A 26,536-nucleotide genomic window follows, 5' to 3' on the forward strand; every position below is an offset into this window, starting at 1 on the left:
GCAAGGTGGCCGCAGTTTTTAGAGCCAGGCGCTGCAGTTGCTCTCCACCGACTGCACCGCCTGGCTCTCACCTGATCTAACAGCTGATTGGTTTAGATGTCAACTCAACAAGATGATGTTTTAGATACAGAGTCTACTGTATATTAATACTGGACTTTTTAATTATTGAAGTATTTAGCAACACAGAGACTTGTGGTCAGTGGGATGTGAGGATTCTTAAAATAACATCAGATGTGAAGCCCTGACTGTATCTGACTGAGCCTTAAAGAAAGCTGTTGTCTTGTATTTTTTTTCCTCTGAAAGTATTAACCTTATAGTCAAGCACTGTTTATTTAGCCCTTGTAGTTGAGGGGACAGGTCAAACTGATATGATGCTGATTTACAGGAGAATTCATATCAAATGGAGGATAAACCATGAACATAAACTACAGATCACCTGTAAAGCATTTTAATAAATTAATCTATCATAATTAAAACAACTGGAGACTGAAAACAAACTGATATATGGGTCTGATCACTTTTTTAATGACTTCCTGTACGGACTGAAGGCTGCTGGAAACTGTCCGACTTCACCGCAGCTTTTTGTCACCGCCCCCCGCTGCGGCCGCCTGCTCTCGTCTACTTTCCAGGCGAGGCACAGTTCATCCCGAACGAGCCTAGTAACAGACTGGAATACTGAACTCACGCCAGTCAAACATAACTGAAGGCTGTGCGACATGTTGACAAGTACCACTGGTGTTTGCATTGTATTAGAAAATGCACTGGAGACAGTGAAAGCAACATGCAACAAGTGCCCGTGACAGGTGTGGGGCTAACGTTTGCTAATCAGAGAAGCACTGCGGGTACTCGTATAACGAGTTTGAGTTGCTTTGAAATGTGCATTCACTGTCTCCAGTGCATTTTCTAATTGCCTATACTGAATAAAAATATAAACACCAGTGCTAGGAGTTCTCTGTTATTCACGTGTAGAACTGGCAATGTAGTCATCATAAAGGGGCTGAAATACCTTGTCTACATTTTGGAGATACATACAGCCTTCAGTTGCATTTGACTGGCGTGTGTTGCTCGGTATTCCAGTCTGTTTATGATCGCAGCACCAGCACTACACGTGAATAACGGAGAGATGAGAGATGGAGAAACAGTCTGCTCTGCTGCACCTGTGTGTAGCCTCCCCTCTTTGAGCCAAACAAGATGCTGATGTCAGTGTTAAGGGCACGTTCAAGAACACCAATATTGTGCAACAGTTTAACACTGTTTTAAGGTTTCTCTTCTGGTCAGCACACATCGTGTAGCAGTAGTAGTGTATAAGACAGAATCAGTGCAAATATTAGCGGCAGTAACAACAGAGTAGTGAGTGAACATTAACCCTGTGCAAGTTTTAGCATCAGAACAATGGAGAACATATTGGCACAGTAACGAAATAGTGAACATAATTACTCTGCAATAGGTATTTATAAGTTTCCCAGTTCCCATTCCCAGTGATTACCAAAAACCCATTTAACTAATTTGGTAACTGCAACACAAGCATGCTCATGTAATGAGAGAGGGAGGGAGAGAGAGAAAGGGTGGGAGGGAGAGAGGGGGAGAGAAAGAGGGTGGGAGGGAGAAAGGGGAGAGAAAGAGGGTGGGAGGGAGAGAGGGGGAGAGAAAGAGGGTGGGAGGGAGAAAGGGGAGAGAAAGAGGGTGGGAGGGAGAGAGGGTGGGAGGGAGAGGGTGGGTTATTTTTTTTAACCAAGTTTATACAGTAATTTCTGTAAATGTTTTCTCAATGATGCTGCTGTTAATAAGTGCGCTAAAACACTAAGTGTTGTTTTTAGTCAATTACAAGAACATTCAATAAATGTTAAAGAAGCAACAGACAGCATTTTTGCCTATATATATCATTATCAAAATAATGTGGGTTGCACAGGGTAGTATACACAGTAAAATCAGACTATCAGCGTTTACATAGGTTACTTAGTGACTTTGCAATAAGCTTCTGCCACCGGGGACGAATTTTCGCGGAAAAAAATCTGCTTTACGGCAGGAAATGCGTCATGTATTGCCAAACTGGTCGGTCAGCCAATCAGGGACTGGAGCTGGTCCTTAGGAGGAACTGGCCGGGGCATGAGATAGTTGAATGAGGAGCACAATGGCAATCGGACAAAGTTTGGAGATAAGTGAAAAACGGCCTCCCAAAAGAAAACGAGCCCCTCTGTCTGAGGAGGCGAGGATGCACAAAAAGGAGAGTGATAAAAGAAGAGGAAGAACAAGAGTAAACCTCAGTCAGGCGTTCAAGAGATGGAAGGAGCTCCATGACCAAAGAGGCTTCAACACCGGTGACCAGCTAGCTTTCTTCCTAATGGATCAGTAAGTAACACGGCTAAATGTTAGCTAGCCGAGAGAGGACTGTACTGTACTGGCTGCTAGTTCATTCCTAGCTGGCCAGCATCGCAAATCGCCGCAACCAGGGACCAGGTAGGGAGTGTTGGTCGGCTAACATCCTCGTTGCCATTCTACGGCAGCCCTCGGACAGTGATTACCCCCCCGGCACCCTGCCAACGCCACCGCCGCTACTGGGCACCCAGCATCTCCGACCGGGAGAAGTGGAGTAAAATCCTCTCCTCCGCTCCCGTTTGTCTGGTGAACACCTCTCCTCTGTCATTACACTCTGCCAGCAATTTAATAATATTGATGCCAGTTGTAACATTTGAATGTTTTAGTAGTGTGTGTGTGAGAATGTATAGTGAGCCGATGACTGTTGAAAAATAACTCCGCTGCGCGTCGGGGTTCCGTTCCCCTGTCGGGAGTTATTTTTCAACATATACAGGCTCACTATACATTATCCCTTACGTGTCTACTGTTGTTTGAACTGATACTGTACATATTGGTATCATTTACTGTGAGCTGTTTGTACTAGTACTGTGCATTCTGCTATAATTATTTGCATTACTATTTGTTTTTTCTTCAGATAAATCTGATAATTGTTGCTCAGTCTCTTTACTCATTTATTTAGTATAGTGTCTACACACCTTCTCATTCTACATATACATAGAGGTATACTGGTGGCTTTACAGCCTACATTTTGATTATCTCTGATCCTCACGGTCAATTTGGTCTTTGCGACAGTGCGAGCAACACCGCTGACGCTAGGTGGCGCCAAGCTAAAAAAAACCTGAATCCTATCTGTTGCCTCTTTAACATTTAGGTTAAACAGTATTGTGTCATTTGTTATCATATTCAGTCCTAGATCCAAAAGCACAATTCAGGAGGCAGAGAGCAGGTGAAGTCTGGGCTTGAGGTGAGGGATAGGAGACCCGTAATGACAAAATATTGTATTTTATCAGATGGGGGAGAAAAAAGTGATATCGGCCTTATATCGGCCATCGGCCGCCCTGCGCTCTCTCAATATCAGCATCGGTATAATCGGCCTAAGGCCATATCCCTTTCTCTACTTATGTCTGGGTGTTTTGTCCTTGGGGTGGACAAGTTTCTGTCTCAGTGTGTTACTGGGTTTAAAGTGGTGTTTGTTGAAAATCCTCCTGAGTTTCTCAGACACTCCTGTGACATAAGGAATGACAATGTTGTTACGCAGGGCTTAAAGTACTAGATTTCCAGCTTGACGGACATTTCTAGTATTTTTTTTTTTTCGTGGCAACAACTTGGCATAAGTTAGCATTTAACGAATCATTTTCTGATTTTCAGCGAAGCACATGGGTAGTTCCACCAATAGTATAGTGTTACCAAACTCAGCTGGCCAAAAAGAGCTGAGTGAGGAGGGTCTTAAAACAGCATGTACACATACACACACACACATACACACACACACACACACACGGACAGAGTTTCAACACACACTACTTCCAAGCACATGTTGTTTAGTAGTGATGGGCAAAGCAGTTCTTTAGATGTTACTGAATCACTAGAATCAGTTCATTGAAAAGATTCGTTCAAAAGATACCCGTCAGCTGCTTCTGGAGACCCACAGACCAACCATGCCCTGTAGGCCTCCTTCTTCAGCCTGACGGCTCCCCTCACCTCTGGTGTCCACCAGCAGGTACGGGGGTTACCGCCACGACTGGCCCCCGCGACCTTGCGGCCACAGCTCGCAACAGCCACGTCGATAATGGCAGAGCAGAACAAGGCCCATTCGGACTCAGTGTCCCTCTCCGCCCTCGGGACGCGGTCGAAGCTCTCCCGGAGGTGGGAGTTGAAGATCATCTTGACAGGTTCTTCCGCCATACGTTCCCAAGCGGTGGGCGAAGTGGAGCGCAGCAGCGGCAGACGCGGAGGCAAAAACTCGGGCGTGGGAGGAGTTTGGTGAGGCCATGGAGAAAGACTATCGATCGGCTCCAAAGAGGTTCTGGCAAACCGTCCGGCGCCTCGGGGGGGAGGCGCCAACTTTCTCACACTGTTTACAGTGGGGACGGGGAGCTGCTGACGTCAACTGGGGACATTGTCAGGCGGTGGAAGGAATACTTTGAGGAGCTCCTCAGTCCCAACACGTATTCCAGTGAGGAAACAGAGCCGGGGGTCTCAGGGCCGGGTTGTCCAATTTCGGGAGCAGAAGTCGCCGAGGTAGTGAAGGAACTACGCGGCGGCGGGGCCCCGGGGGTGGACAAGATTCGCCCTGGATATCTCAAGGCTCTGGATGTTGTAGGGATGTCCTGGCTGACACGCCTCTGCAACATTGCGTGGACATCGGGGGCAGTACCTCTGGAGTGGCAGACCGGGGTGGTGGTCCCCATCTTCAAGAAAGGGGACCAGAGGGTGTGCTCCAACTACAGGGGGATCACACTCCTCAGCCTACCCGGTAAGGTCTACGCCAGGGTACTGGAGAACAGGGTCCGGTCGATAGTTGAACCTCGGATTGAGGAGGAGCAATGTGGTTTTCGTCCCGGACGTGGAACCGTGGACCAGCTCTTTACCCTCGCCAGGGTGCTGGAGGGGGCATGGGAGTTCGCCCAACCAGTCCACATGTGTTTTGTGGATTTGGAGAAGGCTTACGACCGTGTCCCCAGGGGCATCCTGTGGGGGGTGCTCCGGGAGTATGGGGTTGGTGGCCCTCTGCTAAGGGCCATCCAGTCCCTTTACCGAAGGAGCACGAGTCTGGTTCGCGTGGCTGGCAGTAAGTCGGACCTGTTCCTGGAGAGGGTTGGACTCCGCCAGGGCTGCCCTTTGTCACCGGTTCTGTTCATAACTTTAATGGACAGAATTTCTAGGCGCAGCCGAGTGGTGGAGGGTGTCAGGTTCGGTGATGGGAGGATCTCGTCCCTGCTATTTGCGGATGACGTGGTCCTCCTAGCTCCATTGAACAGTGATCTCCAGCTCTCGCTGGGACGGTTCGCAGCCGAGTGTGAAGCAGCTGGGATGAGAATCAGCACCTCCAGCTGGAAAAGGGTGGATTGCCCACTCCAGGTTGGGGGGAGGTCCTGCATCAGGTGGAGGAGTTTAAGTATCTCGGGATCTTGTTCACGAGTGAGGGTAGGATGGAGCGGGAGATTGACAGGTAGATTGGGGCAGTGTCAGCAGTGATGCGGACGCTTAACCAGTCCGTTGTGGTGAAAAGGGAGCTTAGCCAGAAAGCAAAGCTCTCGATTTACCGGTTGATCTACGTTCCAACCCTCACCTATGGTCACGAGCTTTGGGTAGTGACCTAAAGAACGAGATCGCGAGTACAAGCGGCTGAAATGAGTTTCCTCTGCAGGGTGGCTGGGCTCAGCCTTAGAGATAGGGTGAGGAGCTCGGACATCCGGGAGGGACTCGGAGTAGAGCCGCTGCTCCTCCCCATCGAGAGGAGCCAGTTGAGGTGGTTCAGGCACCTGGTAAGGATGCCTTCCAGATGCCTCCCTTGGGAGGTATTTCGGGCATGTCCAACTGGGAGGAGACCTCAGGGCCGCCCCAGGACACGCTGGAGGGATTACATCGCCCGGCTGGCCTGGGAACGCCTTGGGTTTCCCTCGGAAGAGCTGATGGAGGTGGCTGGGGAGAGGACTGTCTGGGCTTCTTTGCTGAGGCTGCTGCCCCCGCGTCCCGGACCCGGATAAGCGGAGGACGACGAGACGAGACGTTCAAAAGATTCGTTAAAAAGATTCATTCACCGAATCGTTCAGTGCTTGGCGGGAGGAGCCCTGACTGTGTACTGCGTAGTTCAACTCAGTCTCTCACCGTTGCTGCTGCTGCTCTGCCCTGCACTGGTGAGTCTCATTACTGGCCAGTCTAACGTTTTTAGTTTGTTTAACTGGAAACTAAGTCTGTTAAAACAATGGGGAGGTGTGTGATTGTGTTCATGTGGCTTGACTCCTGGCTACATTCGCCGTTAGCTTGGAGAAAACAGTCCCTATAAAAGTATATCGCTGAGAAGAAATGATTTGAATCACTCAGGAATCGAGGTTACGTCGTTCACTGAGTGATTCATTCACCGAGTGACTCGTTCACCGAGTGATTCGTCATGCGGTAAGCAGTCCCTCCCTGCACCCTGGCTGCCTCGCGACTCGCGAGTGATTCATCGTACGCACGGACCGAATCGGCAGTTCCACTCCCGGCCTGCATGCTCTCCGCTGAGCTCAGCTGAACTGAGAAATGAACGAATCAGTTCAGTATGTTCACTCAACAGATTAATTCTTTTGAACAATTCGTTCGTGAACGACACAACACTATTCTTTAGGTGTCCATCACAGCCTGATATCCAAATGAGTGTGGGTGAATGTGCAACAGAAATGGACAACTGAACTGCGTTTGAATGATTAGCTTGTGTTAGCTTGACCGCCAGCTATCGGACAATAGCCTGTTTAGATGCACATCTAGAAGTATCGCATTGGAAAATTATGATGGAAACGCCAAAATTCACATTAAAATCCCCTGATTCACAGAAACTAAAATATGCTCGCTTTAGCCGGGTTTTGGTTGATTCGAAAAAATGTTGATTCACAAAACGGGGGATAGAAACAGTTATGTTCAAATTAAGTCTGACGTAGCGCACCTCTCTCCATGGTGATATCCACACTCCGGGTCGGGAAGTTGGTAATGCATTTATAAGCTGGTTGCCAACCGCCAGAAAACGTAGAAAAAGAAGAACGCAAGACTTGTTTTGTGTCCGGTTCTGCGGAAAACTTGTGCGAGTTCGTAGTTTTCACTTTCAGTTAGATTATTTTGCGCAACGGACGCTTCATATAATAACATAAAAATATACTATTTATCATGTGATGCCATCGTGTAATTTCTGTCTCTACATGGTCACGCGTTAACAATGCTCCTCTGCTCTCTGTATCGCACATGGCGGAGTTCCGCCACACACACACAGGTGAGCACGCTAGAGTGCGACTCAGGACACATTTTCCTGAACAAACCTGACCCCGAGCCCGGCGCAGTTTGTTACCTGACAAAGTTATTGTTATGGACAGTGTGTAAATAACCATCAAAGGACTGCTGTTACGCACAGAGAAACACACTGCTTGCACAGCAGCGCAGCACAACATTCATTTAGTGCTGAGCTTGTGTTGCGTTCAGGCGTTGTCACGTAAATAACTGTCAGCACTTAAATAGGTCATAGCACAAAACAGCAGCATGTCAAGTGACTTTTTACTTTTATTATGTTCAATAAAATTGTTTTTTCCTAAATCTTGAGACACCTCATACGTGAGCTAGACAGACATTTCACCTGCTCATTACTGTGTACAAATTAGGGGTGGAACGGTTCACAAAATCCACGGTTCGGTTCAGATCACGATTTTGTGGTCACGGTTTTCGGTTCGGTTCGGTTCACATAGTTGTTTTTAACACCATGAAGCCCAATAATCCACCATTTGCAGTTAACAAAAAATCAATTATGTCTTTCATGTAAAAACTGAAAGAATGAGGCAGTCTGACATTTGATACATCATTGTGACAGTCTTAGGTTAAAGCTAGGTAAGATTCTGGCATGCAAGAGAGGAAAGTTTCAACATGCCTTTCATTTATTTGCCAAAGAACGTTATCTTTAACAAACGCTTATCCACTGTCACTTTTTGTGCATATTGGGCCCAACTACTGAACTGACTGAAATATAAAATCCACATTTATTAACTGTGGTTCTTACAAAAATATTTTATAAAATAAAAAGTAAAAATGGCTCCTAAAGCTCTGATCAATTACTGCACAGTCTGCAAAGAAAAGAATTTAACTTGACCATTTTTATAACCACATTATACCATCAACATAAAGTGAAGCATAAGCTTTATCAACACTAGTAGACTTAGTTTGCAATCAACACAAAAACAATGTCAGCATGTTTCAACTCCCTGATTATCAGTTCTTAATGGAAAGATCAATTTTCCACTTGAAATTAAAGTGCAGTGTTTGAAATACAATCAAAGAAATAAGGCTGGATTTCTTATCAAACTTAGTGTCACTGTGCTATCTAAAATAACAAAATAAATAATCCCAAATTATCAGGTCATCAATATAAAATGCAGCGTACACCAAAACTAACACATGCACTGCACTGTTCAACACTGCTCTGCTCATTTTATCATTATGTTCTTTTGCAAGAAGATCAATTTGTCCACATTCTCTGCCAAGAGACGAAATCTACTTGCAGTGACGATGTCCCCTGCGGTTGAAAAAACTCGCTCACTTGGTACAGATGTACCTGGGACTGCAAGGTAGCGTCGTGCTAACTTAGCAATGTGAGGATACTTATGCTCGTTGCTTTTCCACCAAGCAAGTGGATCTGCATCCACGGAAATGCAGCCTGTGACCTTGTATGTTGAGACTTCCTCCTGAATGATGTGGGACAAAGGCTTGGTGGTTCTCTCCTCTGTTGTAAAGAGCTCTCCAAAAAGCTCTGCTATGGCAGATTTTTTCTGGGGAGGAGATGACATCCCTGATGCCTGTGGCTCTCAAGATGAGGATTAGCTGGCCATCTGGGATTCTCTGGGTTGACCCTGCATGATAAAATGACAAATAGCACAGTTGTTTTAAAAGTATTGATAACAACAAACGCTTTCATACAACATGATTGAGCTAAATGGAGTAGTTTCATGTCATATCCAACAACGGGAGGCTTTTAACAGATGACGTCCTGATGTTAGCTTTGATGCTGCTGTTAGCTGATGCTTTCTAGACATCGTGATTTCCCATAACTGAATAAATACCACACATATCAACACAAAACTGCTTTACTAGCTCAATCATGTTGTAACTAAGATATCCGCTGGAAAAAATATTTTTTTCACGGGCCATTTAGTGAGTTTTTTTTAGATGGTGGCGGAAGCTATATGAACGAGCTAACCCTCGTCTGCTGAGTTTTAAAAATGCCGGCTATTTTGTTGCTTTCTGTTGTCGTCACATCCCTCCTTGAGTATATCCAATCAGCACCAAGTAAACCCCAAGCCCCACCCAGGAGTCTTTCAGGGCCGTTCTGAGTACCTACCCCGAGGCAGGGACTTGTTTAGCCCCTGTAAAAGTTCCGTAACTTTGTCCTTCGGGGGTGGTTCCTGCGGTGGAGACACGCACCAACGGCCCCGGCCCCGTAAAATTGCCCCGAAGTTCCTGTGGTGGAAACAGGCCTCTTGACATTCTTCTTAACATCCTTGTCCATCAGGGCAGAATAGATGGCAGCCTGTTGTTCCACATAACACTTCAGCATGTCATACGTTGTGTTCCAACGTGTGGTGACATCATGTATTAGCTTGTGAACTGGCAATTCCAGTATCACCTGTTTGTTTTTTAGGGCATAGCTGGCTGTTGTACTCCAATGGAAAAATGTTACCACCTTTCTGATTTTTCCGAGGAGTCGGGATACCTGATTTACTGCGACTGCATTCTTGGCTGCAAGATTAACAGTATGTGCAAAGCAGCCAATGTGTGGCCCCAGTCCAACTGTTGCATTGACTGCATTCACAATATTTTTTGCATTGTCTATAGTAACAGGAATTGTGCTGCTGCCCCTCGCCAACTTCCATTCTGTCACTGTTTCTGTCAGTGCTTCAGAGAGATGCTGGCTTGTATGGCTCTCATACAGGGGGCGGGTCTGTAAAACGGAGCTTTTCATCTCCCACTCTGAGTTGATGTGATGGACAGTTACAGTCAGGAAACTTTCAGTAGCCCTAGAAGTCCATCCATCAGTAGTAAGAGCTACATAGGCTGTGTCAGACAACTCTTTCACAATTTCTCTTCGTGTCTCTTCATAAAGTGCGTGAATTATTGTGTCGCTTAAGTGTTTGTGGGAGGGGACTTTATATGGTGGCTCAACTGCTTTTAACATACGCTGAAATCCAACACCCTCCACCATGGCATAAGGCTGCATATCTTTGGCTATGAACTACCCCAATGCTTCAGTTATGGCTTTTGCTTTGTCTGACTTTTCATTTAACAGCTGTTTAAAAGCCGCGGGGAGTAGAAGTTGTTCCGTACCCGACACTCCCCTCTTTGAGCTGCTGTTGAGTGACGGGATGACGTCTCCGTATATGAGCTGACATGTTGGACGTGTTGCCGGCAGCATAAACAACACGCGTTGCACAGTGCTTGCACACAGTTGCACTTTTATCCACGACTTTCTCACCGCCATCATAGGACACACTAAATCCAAAATGCTCCCATACTGCAGACCGACACACTCCTGCTGGTGCATCTTCTATCTCTGAGTCATTAACGTTACGGTTTTCTCCGCTTGCCATGTCCACAAATACGCCTCCACAACATGCATGCTACACTCCTTCTTCTTATGGCGGTTGGCCAGCAACTATATGGTGCATTCCGCCCCCTTCTGGGCAGGAGTGTCACTGCTACTACTACCCTGCACCTCCGTATGAAAAAAAAGAAAAAGTTGCGCATGCTCATGAACCGAATGACACACACACTCTGAACCGAAACAGTAGAACCGAACGGTTCGGGTTTTTTTCATGAACCGTTCCATCCCTAGCACAAATGTACTGTATGTATTTAGTCCTAAAGAGCCGTTCTGGTGCCAGTAGATACATAGAAACATCCCAGCAGGCTGTGCTTTGCAAGCATACGTGAAAAAAAAATTTCATGCGTGTGCTTCACCTCCGCTGCTACAACTCCATCCTAGGGGAAACACTGCCGTGTGCGTTTTGTGCAACAGGTGGATGCAGTAGTCTACCGGTAGAGTAGAGAGAGAGAGGTAAGTAGCGTTGAAGTAGAGTAGAGGAGGGCAGAGAGATGGAAGCAAAATATATTAAACCTGGTGTTAATACAGCAGAACTGGAGAGAGGGGTGAAAAATAAATGGAGGTGGGCATGGCTGGAGGAGGGCGCAAAATTACAGACAGACCTCTTCCGAGGACGATTGACAAAGATTGTCGCTGTGCAAAAGATGTCGCGCCCCCCCCCCACTCTCCAGGTTTCAGGTTTCAGGCTCAGGAAAATTTTTCACTTTAAGCCCTGTGTTACATTTTTGTGTCTCTTCCTCTCTGTCTGCTCTGGGTCTTTTAGAGGTTTTTGCAGAGGCCCAGTTGGGATAGCCACAGGTTCGAAGTGCTTCCCTGATGTGTTTCTGTTCCTTCGCTTTACCCTCTGTCCTAGTGGCCATGTTTTCAGCCCGATGATTCAGTGTCCTGACAACTGCCAACTCCCAGGACTTCCTGTCCTGTTCAATGTGCACTTCACAGTCTAAGAAGGGTAGACTGTCTCCTCTGACATCCTTCCATGTGAATTTAATGTTGGGATCCACTGCATTAATGTGTTCCATAAAGGTTTCCACTTCTTTAGTTTTGATTTTGACCCAGGTGTCATCCTGAACCAGTGGCTAGGAGCTGTTCCTGTAAAGGTTTGCCACTATAGGAGACACCGGTCAGCCCATTATAGCACAGCCGTGCTTTTGTCGGCAGAAACCCTCGCTAAACTTGAAGTAGGTAGTGGTCAAACAAAGGTCCAGCAGGTCACAAATGTGGTCTGGGGTGAAGTTGGTCCTGTCTGGAAAGGAGCTGTCTTGTAGCAGACGTTTCCTCACTGTCTCAACTGCTTCTGTAAGTGTTACACCATACGACAAGACCTCAAAGAGATACAGGGAAATCACAGAATCCATAACAAACTATAATAACAAATTAAAAATTGAGCAATTTTGCTCAGCCGACTTGACATGCTGCTGTGTTGTGCAATGGCCTATTCACATGCTGGAATTTGTCATTTACGTGACAATGCCTGAACGCAACACAGGCTGAGTGTGTGTACAATGCCGTGCTGCGCTGCTGTGCAAGAGCCATGTTTGACTGTGCGTAACAGCAGTCTGTTGATGGTCATTTACACACTGTCCATAACAATAACTATGTCAGGTCAGGTCAGTGCCCCCCTAATATAATGCAGGGGAAACACTGAATCAAGCAAGAGGACTCATGATGCCATTTATTTATTATATTGTAATTGCAATCGCAAATCGCGATATTGTCCATCAAAATCGCAATCACACATTTTTATCAAATCGTGCAGCACTAATTCAAAGTAAGCAAATCGTTTTGTACATCAGTCAGTATTTATCTTAATTAGCTGTCATTTTCATCACACATCATTTGACTGATCAAATCAGAGAACCCGCCTAATCCTACATCATATAAAAGGGCTATTGTTGAGGTGTGCTTCCTCTTTAAGCACCAGCACAAGATGGCCTCCACAAAGGACCCAAAGCCGGACAGGTTATGGCTTAGATCATTGCATATCTTTAGTACATTCTTAACAAAAACTTGCATCTAAAAATTCTAATGCTTAGTACTATTGTTTGAGTTTCTCAGTTAATACTGAAACCATAAATTAAACAAAGAAAATTGTGTGTGAGAGTCTGTCCACCTTTCCTAACAAATAGGGTTTAGCAAAAGTTAGTGAGGGAGTTTGTGCTTCCTCACAGAAGGTAAGATTCTCCTTCCAATTCCTTTTTTTTTTTTTCAGTGCACATGGTATGATAACCTGTAATTTTCATACCATGGTATACCTTCAAGGCAATATATTGCTGTAACACTCCTGTTTAATGAGTATGTCCTATCTGTTTGCAGAACTTCAGAATTGACATAGTGCATCTGGATGAGAACAGTATGGAGTTTGACATGGTGGGGATAGATGCAGCCATCGCCAATGCCTTCAGAAGGATCTTACTAGCAGAGGTAGGATTTGCATTCGTCTTATATCCATACAGCCATGTAATGTTGTCATAAATAGGGCTGGGCAATAAAACAATCTCAATAAAGGAATCGCAATAACATGTATGTTGATAACAATGATAAACTTTGGACATTTTCCTCGATATGAATAGATATAACAGCCTAGCACACAGCAGAAATAAACGAGACAACAGCCAGTCACTGTGCTGCCACTTTAGCGCAGAGCCCACACAAAGGAGACAGGATAATCAATTTGTCAAACACATGTTGAACGAGCAGAATACAAACTGGAAAGCGTTATTTTTGGCCATTCTGCCTGCAGTAACCTGCTGCTAACACCATGTCCATTATATGGAAGTCAAAAGCAGCAAAGCACAGATTAAGGCAGTCCGCAAAGTATGCAGTCAGTCATTGCCAGTTAAAACAGGAAATGTGACAAAGTGAAAGTTTCAGATATAACATAGGTTCTATGAATTTAGAATGGTCCCATCCCAGTGACCACACCATTATTTTAGTATGTTACAAGAGATGATATATTGTATTTTGTAAGGCAGATAAATCACGTTTGCAAAGTTAAATGTTTACGTTTAGACGTTATTCAAGATGTAATTTTTAGGGATGTGCTATATGTATTTTTTCCAGCCGATACTGATAACCTATAATTACCTACTTCTCATGGCCGACTCCGATAAGATAACCGATAATTTCAAATTTTTGTATTTTCTAAAAGAAGTTCATAATTAGTAGTTTCTGCACACCTGAGAGTAAGAAAGGCTAGGTTGTAGCAAGCAAAGGTGGATGATTTAATATTCCATAGATCTGACTGAACCAAATCTAACTGACATCACTACAAAACAAACAACAGTTCTCAATCAAGGCTTCCCCTCCACCCAGAGATATATCTCTATTGGAGACCTGAACTCTTGGGTCAGGTGACGTGGATAATTTCTATAAGACAATCCACTTGTGGTCATGGCTGACAGCCTATATAAACCCCTGTCAACCACGCCCCCAGTGATTTTTCTGATTCCACTTGGAGCAGCGTGGCGTGTGTCGCTGTGCTTCTTTGAGACAATTCTATCTTCTATCTTTCTACAAAAAGAAAACTTTTGTTTAGCAAGGCTAACAAATACACAGTCCGTGCCGCTTACCTCACGGGGGTTTGAGAGAGGGTGATCACCTCTCACAGTGGCTGTGTTGTGCTTTGCAAATACCGTCCTTGCTGTCGCACTCTCGGTGTTGGCATATTGTCTCTGTGGAGAGGCTTCCGTGCCGGATAACACTAGGGTCTTTATCCCGGTCCCGTTTGGGCGAGGGGAGAAGGATCTGTGAGTTTGTTGATAGTGGGGGGCTTCTGTCAGATCCAGTGTCAAGCGTGTTGTTCCCGTGCAGGGATTTTCTTCACGTTACAGACACAGAACTCTCTTCTTTGTCCACTGGGGCGTTGAGAAGGAGTTCGTGGGTTATTAAGGTTGCTGCCTGTCCCTTTGTTTGTACATTGCAACATTTACACACAATACCTTCCACAATCCCACAGTTTTGCCGGTAAAAGTTTGGCAGCAGCCATGCTGGGAGGTGATCCCGCAAGGGTGGGGTTATCGCGAGATTTGGAGAAATGGTGTCAATAAGCCAGTTTTGTGTGGTGTGTGGAGTTCAATTGCCCATTGAGGATGGGCATGATGTGTGTGCAATGTTTGGGGGAGGAACATGCTGCTGCGGCAGGCGACAATCCATCCTTCTGTATGGATTGTTCTATTTTGCCAGCACGATCCTTAGAGGCTTGGCTTTGTGTGTTTAGGGTGAAGCGTAGGTGGGGGCGAAGAGAGTTTACACCATCTGCAGTGCCCCAGCAGTCTGGGCCTCAAGATGGGGGATTTTGGAGGCAGCTCCTTTGTAGATTCCCGCCCTAAGTTCCCTCCCAGGTCCTTCTTGCCTGGTGACAGAATCAGAATCTGAGTCCCGAGGCTGATGACCAGGAGGATGTGGAGGAGGAAGTTGATGTGTTGGGGTTATCGGATGATGCAGCTGCTGAGGGGATGATTGAGGAGAGTGAGACCAAAGAAAGTAAGCGCCAGCAATTCAGAAGCTTGATTGAGAGGGCTCCTCAGGCTCTGGGGCTTGGACCAGTATTAGGTCAAGCTCCTACCCCCTCATGCTTTGATGAGGATGATGATCTCCCTGATACGGAGGTGCCTTTTGCAGTGCCTCTCCTGCCAGATGTGGAAGACCTGATGCACAAGGCATTGGAGAATCCCACGGCTAAGCTTTCCCTTACTGCTACCACCAGACGGATGTCTGCCATGCAGCATAAGGAGAAGGTGGGCTGTGGTTCTTTGCCTCAGCTAGACCAGTCGGTTTCTGCCCTCTTATTTCTGGCCAGCTCCATGTTAGGGCCAGCTACCCCGTCAGGGGACTGCAAAATTCTGGATGCCTCACTGGCCAGACTACACAGGTCTATGGCAGTTCAGACTCAACTGGCGAATACCGGGTCCATCTTAGTGCTGTACCAGCGGAAGTTGGTACGTCAGCTGAGCACTGGGGCTGATGCCCGTCTTATTTCTGAGATACAGCTTGTTTCATCTATGTTGTCATCACTGATGACGCTGACCACTGGGAAGGGCATGTCGTCATTCTGGGTTACCAGGCGCCAGCTGTATTTGTCCAGATCTAAGTTGCAGTCAGAGGACATAGGGGCCCTCCTGAAGTTGCCGGTTGTACCGACAGCCATGTTTAGGCCTGGTGGCACTACTCTTTTGCAACAGGCACAGGAGGCCTGCCGCTGTGCTAAGGAGGTCTCCAGTGCACTGACCCCCACGGCCAAGCCCAGGTGGTCTGGTCAGGCTGGGGGTAAGAGGGTCGAGGGCCCCACACAGGCACTTGGATCAGGCTGAGGGCCTGGTGACCTGAGGGCTACTCTTGATGCTCACCACGGTCACGTCGGTGCAAGTGGGCAGAGGCGAAGGCAAGCATAAGCCTCCGTCTTCTTCCTGATGCCAGATCACATTCAGTCTGCCTCCAGCAAGCCCAGGCTCGAGTGGCAGCCTGGGAGTCAATGAATACGAGCCCCTGGGTGGTTTCAACCATGACCCAGGGGTATTGTATTCAGTTTGCTCGGCGTCCCCCAACCTCAATGACACCTACAGTGTTGTTTGTTTGTGAGGCAAATTGTGATTTGTGATATTGGGCTTTATAAATAAAATTGATTGATTGATTGATTGATCCATCAATACAAAAATAAAGGCTTTGTGTTTCCCATACATTGATCTACATGTGAGGCACAATATTCAATTCAATTCAATTTTATTTATAAAGCCCAATATCACAAATCACAATTTGCCTCACAGGGCTTTACAGCATACGACATCCCTCTGTCCTTATGACCCTCGCAGCGGTTAAGGAAAAACTCCCCAAAAAAAAACCCTTTAACGGGAAAAAAAACGGTAGAAACCTCAGGAAGAGCAACTGAGGAGGGATCCCTCTTCCAGGACGGACAGACGTGCAATAGATGTCGTACAGAACAGATCAGCATAATAAATTAACAGTAATCCGCATGACACAATGAGAGAGAGAGAGAGAGAGAGAGAGACAGAGAGATGCAGGTAATGACAGTAGCTTACAACAACATTATTGAAAGTAATAATATTATAGTTATAGTTCTGGTTACTGTGGTACAATATGTTGAAAGTATGTATTAATATCTGGCAGTATACATGTGTGACAATAGTCATATGTGTATAATAACAGTAGAAGTATGACTAATGATAACAGCAGTAGAAGGAGGCATCTGGCAGGACCACGGCAGCAGCACAACCACACATGTCACACTATCCAGGCACCGCTGCAATACGAGTTAACCTGAGAGACAGTGGAGCACAAAGGCTCCGGAGAAGAAGCCGAGTTAGTGACATCCAGAATAGCGGAGTTAGCAAGATGCAGTAATAGAATACGAGAGAAAGAGAGAGAGAGAAGGAGAGAAGGTGCCCGGTGTATTATAGGGGGGTCCTCCGGCAGACTAGGCCTAAGTCAGCCTAACTAGGGGCTGGTACAGGGCAAGCCTGAGCCAGCCCTAACTATAAGCTTTATCAAAGAGGAAAGTCTTAAGTCTAATCTTAAATGTGGAGACGGTGTCTGCCTCCCGGACCGTAACAGGAAGATGATTCCACAGGAGAGGAGCCTGATAGCTGAAGGCTCTGGCTCCTGATCTACTTTTGGAGACTTTAGGGACCACAAGTAACCCTGCGTTCTCAGAGCGCAGTGTTCTGGTGGGATAATATGGCACTATGAGCTCTCTAAGATATGACGGAGCTTGACCATTTAGAGCTTTATAAGTTAACAGTAGGATTTTAAATTCAATTCTGGATTTTACAGGGAGCCAGTGCAGCGAAGCTAAAACAGGAGAAATATGATCTCGTTTCTTAGTTCCTGTTAGTACACGTGCTGCTGCATTCTGAATTGGCTGGAGAGTTTTTAAGGACTTACTAGAGCTACCTGATAATAGAGAGTTACAGTAATCCAGCCTTGAGGTAACAAAAGTGTGGACCAATTTTTCTGCATCTTTTCGGGTCAGGATAGGCCTAATTTTCGCAATATTACGCAGATGAAAAAATGCAGTCCGTGAGGTTTGTTTTAAATGAGAATTAAAAGACAAATCTTGATCAAATATTACTCTGAGGTTTCTTACGGTAGTGCTAGAGGCCAGAGCAATGCCATCTAGAGAAACTATGTCATCAGATAAAGAGTCTCTGAGTTGTTTGGGGCCAAGAACAAATACTTCAGTTTTGTCTGAATTTAACATCAGGAAATTGGTGCTCATCCAAGTTTTTATGTCTTTAAGGCAGTTATGGAGTTTAGTTAATTGATTACTTTCTTCTGGCTTCATCAATAAATACAACTGAGTATCATCCGCATAACAATGGAAATTTACAGAGTGATTTTTAATGATGTTACCTAAAGGAAGCATATATAGAGTAAATAGGACTGGTCAGAGCACAGAACCTTGCAGAACTCCAAAACAAACTTTGGTACGTAAGGATGATTCATTATGAACGTCAACAAACTGAAAACGATCAGATAAATAAGATTTAAACCAGCTCAGTGCAGAACCTTTTAGGCCAATTAAGTGATCCAGTCTCAGCATTAGAATTTGATGGTCAATTGTGTCAAACGCCGCACTAAGATCTAATAAAACAAGTACAGAGACAATTCCTTTGTCTGAAGCAATCAGAAGGTCATTTGTAATTTTAACTAGTGCTGTCTCAGTGCTATGATGCACTCTAAATCCTGACTGAAATTCCTCAAATAAATTATTATCATGGAGAAAATCACACAGCTGGTCTGCGACTACTTTCTCAAGAATCTTTGACATAAAGGGAAGATTAGATATTGGTCTATAGTTGGCTAACACCTCTGGATCCAGGGTGGGCTTTTTTAGTAGAGGTTTAATTACAGCTACCTTAAAAGACTGTGGTACATAGCCTGTTAATAAGGATAGATTGATCATATCTAATATATGAGTGTTAACTAAAGGAAAGACCTCCTTAAGTAGCCTAGTTGGGATGGGGTCTAAGAGACACGTTGATGATTTAGATGAAGAAATCACTGCGGTCAATTCTTGAAGAGAAATTGGGGAGAAGCAATCTAAATATATATTAGGTCTTAAAGCTGTGTTTGAGGTTAGATAGGTACTATCTGAGGACAGGAGGTCATGAATTTTGCCTCTAATAGTTAGAATTTTGTCATTAAAAAAGCTCATAAAATCATTACTGCTAAGGGCTAAAGGAATACAAGGCTCAATAGAGCTTTGACTCTTAGTCAGCCTGGCTACAGTGCTGAAAAAAAACCTGGGATTGTTCTTATTTTCTTCTATTAATGCTGAGTAATAGTTTGCTCTGGCATTGCGGAGGCCCCTCTTATAAGTTTTGAGACTGTCTGTCCAGATTAAACGAGATTCTTCCAGTTTGGTTAATCGCCAATTCCTTTCAAATTTTCGCGATATTTGTTTTAACTTACAGGTTTGAGAGTTATACCAAGGAGCGAACTTTCTTTGCTTTTTTAACTTCATTTTAAGAGGAGCTACAGAGTCAAATGTTGTTCGCAGCGAGCCTACGGCGCTATCGACAAAATGATCAAAGTCGGTACAGGAAACCTCTGTTACTGAGGGACTTGGTATTGAATTTAACGACGGAGTAATCTTTTCCTTAAATTTTGCGACAGCACTATCTGATAAACATCTAGTATAGTAACTGTTGCTGAGTGGCGTGTAATCGAGTAAAAAGAAATCAAAAGTAATCAGATAATGATCCGATAGCGAGGGATTCTGTGGAAAGACTTTTAGGTTATCAATTTCAATTCCATACGTCAGAACTAGATCGAGGGTATGGTTAAAACAATAAGTGGGTTCATGTACACCCTGACTGAAGCCAATGGAGTCTAATAATGAGATAAACGTGGTAGCCAGGGAGTCATTATCAACGTCGACATGAATGTTAAACTCGCCTACAATAATAACTTTATCTGATTTAAGAACTAAACTGGATAAAAACTCTGAGAATTCAGATACAAATTCAGAATACGGGCCAGGAGCACGGTACACTATAACAAATAAAAGTGGCTGCAAGGTTTTCCAGGTCGGATGTAAAAGACTAAGAACGAGGCTTTCAAATGAATTATAATCTAGTTTAGGTTTCGGGCTGATTAACAGACTAGAGTTAAAAATGGCTGCAACTCCCCCTCCTCGGCCACTGCCTCGAGGAATGTGGGTATTATTATGACTGGGAGGAGTGGACTCATTCAGACTAACATATTCATCTGGACACAGCCAGGTTTCAGTGAGACTGAGTAAATCAATATGATTATCTGATATTAATTTGTTTACTAACACTGCTTTAGGCGATAGAGACCTGATATTTAACAGTCCGCATTTAATTCTCCTGTTTTGTCTTTCTGTCACAGAAGAGGTTTTAATTTTTATGAGGTTGTTATGCACAACTCCTCTTTGTTTAATTTTAGATTTAAATAATTTAGGTGGTCGGGGGACAGACACCGTTTGTATAAAACTATGAAAGCTATGGCTGGGTAACTGAACTAGAAGCTCAGAGAGGCGTATAGGACTACATCTCTGAGTCCTGATCTCAACTCTGGGTTGTCAGGGATTTAAATTACTAATAAAGTTTGCCAGGTTCCTAGAAATGAGAGCAGCTCCATCCAAAGTGGGATGAATGCCGTCTCTCCTAATAAGACCAGGTTTTCCCCAGATAGTTTGCCAATTATTAACGAAACCCACATCGTTTGCTGGACACCACCTGGACAGCCAGCGATTAAATGATGACATGCGGCTAAACATGTCATCACTGGTCAGATTTGGGAGGGGTCCAGAGAAAACTACGGAGTCCGACATCGTTTTTGCATATTCGCACACCGAGGCAATATTAATTTTAGTGACCTCCGATTGGCGTAACCGGGTGTCATTGCTGCCAACGTGAATAACAGTCTTACTGAATCTACGTTTAGCTTTAGCCAGCAGTTATAAATTTGAGTCATTGTCGCCCGCTCTGGCACCAGGGATACATTTGAATATGGCCGCTGGTGTTGCTAACTTCACATTCCTCAGAATAGAGCTGCCAATAACCAGAGTTTTATCCTCAGCGGGTGAAACATGAAACAGGCTGGTGGTGAGCCGTGGGCTTCGGCTTGGAGCTGTGCTTCTGGCGAACCGTAACCCAACCACCCGGCTGAACGGGAGTTACCGGAGGACAATTAGCAGAGGCTAAGGCTATGCTATGTGGCTCCGCACCAGCTACAGGGGACTGGCTAACTACCGCAGCTACTGAATGGTTTTCCATGGTGCGGAGCCGCGCTTCTAATTCACTAAGCCTCGCCTCCAACGCAGCAAATAAGCTACACTTATTATAATTACCACTGTCGCTAAAGGAGGCAGAGGCATAACTGAACATTTGGCACACAGAGCAAAAGAGAGCAGAGGGAGAAGCCATCGCTAACTGTAAAGCTAATGTAGCTACCAAGGCTAGTAACATGCAAACAACAGCTAAGAGCTTAGCGAGAAAGTCGTAGAAAGGAGGAGAGCTATAAGTGCTTAAACAGAACCAGTGTGGGTTAAGACTTGAAGTAGACGTTAAAGCAATGTTAAAGCAACTGAAGTGAGAAAGCAGGCTAGTAGAATTCACCAGAGCAGTATCAACACTGACCTGCCAAATTTAGATTTTCCTTTTTTTTTTTTTTACTATTTAAAATGGGTAAACGCCTATCTTATTTTAGAGCTGCACACAGCGTATTGATTCGCTCTCTCTCCTTCTCTGTTCATCATGAGACAGTAACACCTCCTTTAGTCACACAGTGATAGGGCAAACTGTTAGCATCACACAGCTAATGATACCTTACAGTTATTAACGGGTTTAACGAGTCGAGTCAGTGTGGTTTGTTGGGACAGTTTAACAGCTCGGTGTTGGATGTTTGCTGCTGCTGTGCTAGCTCGAGCTAACTGTGTAACCTGGATGGTCGTTCCGTCCTGGACGGTCCTTCAGTGCTGCGTCTAACCAGTGTCATGGCAGCGACAGAAAGGGATCAGACCCCTGGCATAATCATGCTGTCTACCTCTACAACTATGAAAAACATGTACGCTGGCAACAACACATCTGGCTCTCTAGTTAGCATGATACCCAGTGCCTCTTCTTCTTCTTCTTCTTCTCTGTGTTTATTAATAGTATAGATGCTGTGCCAGTTAAGTCAGTAAAAGCAAGTTGGCTTTGTATTATCTGCTCTGTTTATCGGCTGTCATTTTATTATTTGAATAATAAATAATAATACAAATTTAGCATTATTGGCCGATAATCTAAAAGCCCGCTATGTATCGTCCATCCCTTAATTATTTTATCACAAATTATATTCTAAATCAAGCCATGTTTGCAAAGTTATTAAGGTTTTTATTTTACTGCAGAGGCTGCAGGATGATAATGAATTAAACCAAAATCTTTAACAGTACTGATGAAAGAACCAATAATATCAGAGCTTTTCAATACTACAGTCTTTGATCATTTAGCCCTGGGGCTTGTTTAATACCGGGTTTGGTACCCATCCCTACTGGCAACGTTATCAAATCATATATCATGATATATATTTTGTGCATCTGTGAGAATTTTGCATTATTCTTGTTTGCAGGTGCCTGCTATGGCTGTAGAGAAGGTATTTATCTATAACAACACATCCATCGTCCAGGATGAAGTCCTGGCCCACAGATTAGGCCTCATCCCCATCAAAGCTGACCCTCGCCTGTTTGAGTACAGGAATACTGGTAAAACAACACAGTGAACCACTCACACATATGACAGTTTACCACAGTACTCCCATGTTACTCTGCTGCAGTTGTTTTCCTGAAAGGCGTATGTGTAGGTTTGGGCTTGGACAGCATTTTGTTCAGTCATCCAATATTGATACTACTTATCAATGTAAATCTTTCTAATTAGCCTGGAAACGCATTAGGTTTTGCATTTTAGGTTAGGTTTAACTCCAGTCGGCGGTGGGGTTTCTGTGAAGTGCTGTAAAGTTTAGTTGATTCAAAGCACACATTTAATATGGCTTTATAGCAACAGTTTCAATCACAATTACACAAATTGGCTTCATTATCACGCGCAGGATTCAAAGACAAAGCACTTGTCTTTTGCGCAAAACTTTTTCACCACAGATACAACATGCTAATGTTATTTGCACAAGCCTAAGGCATTTTACATTGTATAAATTAGTCTAGGGGCTAGCGGGGATTTTCTGTACTCATATAAAGGGACAACAAGAATATTTAATAACGTTCACCAACAAAACAACAGTTTTATACTACAGGGTTTTCCCTGCCTATCTAAGACAAAGGCGATCATGGGTGATCATGGGGGGTGTTCAGATGTAGCATCTTTTGCGCGCACAAACCCATTACTTTTAATGTAGGTGTGCATCATGCGTGCTCACAACCCAAAGCAACGCCATAGCGGCGCGCATTCAGTGCGATGCACTTGTTTTTCGTCCGGCGCACAGCTTTACGGACCTGCTTCTTCCTCTGGTGTTGTGTTTTCCATGGAGCTCTGCCCCGTTTGAAAGGTGAAGGAAGCCCGTCGGTGGAAAGATGTTGCCTCTGAGATGTAGAATCTGTATTATAGAAGAGAAAACACACATTTCAGGACCGCTGACTTGTATGATCAGAACAGACATGTCCTGTGATTTTCAGCCTCCTTTTATTTTTAATAGAGGGGGGAAAATACCTGACAGTAATATTCTCAGCTGTCAGGATGTGCCTGCTGTAAAGGGTAAATATAATCATAGACAGGGGCGAAAATCCCATTTCATAGCTGGGGGGGACAATAAACAGTAAAATTTTAGAGAATAATTCCAGGGGGGGACAAGGAAAAAAAGTTGTAGCCTGTCTTTTATACAGCATCTTTTACCGCAATTTGACGCTTTAATCTTCTCTCTATCTCTCCAACAGGCAGAGTGAATGTCTATACTTATGAGAAATGGCTTAACAACTAAATGTTTCCTGCAATTAAACTGGTAAACTGGTTTATAAACTGTGTGCTGTGAGATCTGCCGCTGCGCACCTCACAACCATGTGTAATAGTCACGCGTAATGCCCGCTCCTCGTCGGTTAAACTGCACGTCTTTCATGTTTGTCTCACTGACAGGTGGAGAGCCAACAGACAGGTACCCATTAGCTATGAGTCGCTCCGTCACAACCGTGCGTAATAGTCGCACGTAATGACTGCTCCTCGTCGGTTAAACTGCACGTCTCTCATGTTTGTCTCACTGACAGGTGGAGAGCCTACAGACAGGTACCCATTAGCTACGAGCCGCTCTGCCACTGACTGCTCTTGTCCTGTCCTCTCCCTCTTCTTTCTCTCCTGTCCTCTCTGACTATCACTAAACTCTGAGCTTAATCATTAGCGTTTAGCTTAGCAGCATTCATAATTGAGTAGGCTTTTGAACAATGCAGGAGAAATGTTGCAGACAGTTTATATTATCAGCCTGGGCCTGGGGCTTGTTGTAACAGTAAATGGGATGTGTTGTAACTTGCGTAAGTTAAACTGTGTGAGTGTACATCGATCTTACCCTGCGATGCGCGATGTGAGCAGCGGGTCCAGCCACACGCTGCTACTGCTGCCAAGCAGCCCCGCCCGTTGGAAAGAGCATGGGATATACCACTACTAGGAATGGGAGGGGGGGACTAAATCTTTTAAGATTTAAATAGCACATTATTGCGCAATTATAATGAGCACCGCTTACATTGTGCTTTCAATAAATACTACTGCATTGTTCAAAAATTATTAATTGTGTCTCAAATTATTCTAGGGGGGGACAGCTTTACTGAAGGGGGAGTCATGTCCCCCCTGTCCCCCCCAGGATTTCCACCCCTGATCATAGAAGGCTGAAAATCACAGGACATGTCTGTTCTGATCATACAAGTCAGCAGTGTAAAGCTCAAGCATGTCAGGGCCTCCTTTCATATTTAATAGAGGGGGGGACCGTATCTAAAAGTACAGCTATCAAGATGCCCCCTGCCACAGGCCTTTGCCACCTTGGTCTCAAAAAAACCCAGGGAAAACCCTGTACTAAACATGTTTTCCCAACAAATACAACATGCTAACATTATTAGCACAAGCCTGTGGTATTTTACATTGTATAAATTAGCCTAGTGACAAGCGGAGATTTCCTCTGATCACATGAAGCCAGGATAAATCACACACAAGACTTAAAATACAATTTTGTGGATACTTTTATTGTCTTCACAATTTGTTGTTTCTTATCTGTGAAATAAAAGTAAATAAAGCTTTGTTTACTCTGAGGGAAATGGTTTTCAGCTTACAAAAATAGACAGATCTGCATCGCTGCGATGTGTAATTACATTTCTGGGGAGGTGCACATCAGGCTATGGTGTTGCTGTTGATTCGATGCAGAAATATAAATCCTGCTTAAGGCACAATGAAATAACAGCTGTGACTTTTACACCCAATTTTTTACCAGTTACTTGCTCCAGGTTCGGGAGGCATTGATTTAAAGTTGATGAGTTGATAGCTTACCTTATATGACTATGATATCAATAAAAATGTGATCTGCTGATGGTTTTATCAGAGAAGGCTCATAGTATACTCATGCTTGCGCAGTGATGATAGGGAGTGGTACATCCTTTTCTCTTGAACAGTGGTTGGTATAGACACAAAATGGAATCAACTGTCTTTTGGATCAGACAGTTGATTCCATTTTCTGTCTATACCACACAGCTGTTATTAAGCTTAGATTTAAGGAACATTACACAAATATTTAATACCAAATTCTCAGCTGTCAAGGTTTGAAAAAACTTGATCAAAGTATGTATTTTTATGTTTTTTCTTACATTTTTGTTTTAAGTGAGGTAAATATAAGATGCAGGAAAGTCATAGTACTTTTGCTGCATTTCTTTGGTTTAGCATTTATATGTGTATCCAGACCACTTAAAATGGTCCCCAAATCTTATCAAATGTTTGACCAGAACCAGTTTGATAATTTATCTATCATAGCAAATATGTGATGTAGTTAGGAACTAATTTTGCCTTACATTACATGGGTGAATGGTACAGCACCTTTCTAGTCTTGTGAACAACCAAAGCACTGTTACACTACATGTCACTTTCACACCGTACACTGTTGGCTGAGGTTACCATACAAGGTGCGTCTCGGTAAAGATTCACACACAATTTAAGAGTTCAGTATCTTGCCCAAGGATACTTCCACATACATACACAGTGGGCACTCTATTAGCTCTACCTCCCGGCTTGTCCTCAGGTAGGAACATACATTTATAAGATGGACACACCAGGGAACCCAGTAGAGTCGAACATATTTGGTTCTGCTTTGTTTATTTCAGGTGAAGAGTCTGCAGAAGAAGAAGGTTCAGAAATAGATACAATACAACTGCAGCTGAAGGTTAAATGCAGCAGGAATCCCAGAGCCAGTAAAGACTCCTCTGACCCACAAGAGCTGTATTTGAACCACATGGGTAGGTTTCAGGAGACACTAAGTGATCAAAGATTTGCTGGTAGTGTTTGCAGATGCAGACTTGGATACAATAGCTGTGACAAAAAAACGAGTGATTGCTGAAAATAAGCCCTTTGGGGAGGGAAATGCTCCACGGCACTGATACCTAATTAAGAAAGAATATCCCTGTGTAAATATCCCCTGTTCCATGCTGTCTCGTCTCAGTTTATTCCAGGGACATAAAGTGGGTCCCGATTGGGAACCAGGCAGACGTGTTTGCAGACTCCATCATTGGACCAGTACATGATGACATCCTGATTGCTCAGCTCCGACCAGGACAGGAGCTGGACATCATCATGCACTGTGTCAAAGGAATCGGTAAGAGCTTCTTAGTGTCTAGATGAGAGACTAGCCAGCTCACTGCAGATATGGGATAAAACAAGGGCCCTTTTATTATGC

General features: G+C 44.4%; 1 protein-coding gene across 3 annotated transcripts in view; it reads left to right on the forward strand.

The window, feature by feature from the left end:
- polr1c (RNA polymerase I and III subunit C) overlaps window positions 1–26,536 on the forward strand; it is a 49,209-nt gene that overhangs the window by 16,404 nt on the left and 6,269 nt on the right. For 2 of the 3 annotated variants that reach the window (XM_033613207.2, XM_033613208.2), the window contains 4 exons: window positions 12,965–13,072; window positions 22,244–22,376; window positions 25,968–26,099; window positions 26,303–26,455. In XM_033613207.2, coding sequence (XP_033469098.1) covers window positions 12,965–13,072; window positions 22,244–22,376; window positions 25,968–26,099; window positions 26,303–26,455 — 526 coding nt within the window. The remainder of the gene's footprint in view (window positions 1–12,964; window positions 13,073–22,243; window positions 22,377–25,967; window positions 26,100–26,302; window positions 26,456–26,536) is intronic. The other variant, XM_033613209.2, reaches the window with a different exon arrangement.

Source organism: Epinephelus lanceolatus, chromosome 17 (assembly GCF_041903045.1).
Source record: "Epinephelus lanceolatus isolate andai-2023 chromosome 17, ASM4190304v1, whole genome shotgun sequence".
NCBI classification, from domain to species: domain Eukaryota; kingdom Metazoa; phylum Chordata; class Actinopteri; order Perciformes; family Serranidae; genus Epinephelus; species Epinephelus lanceolatus.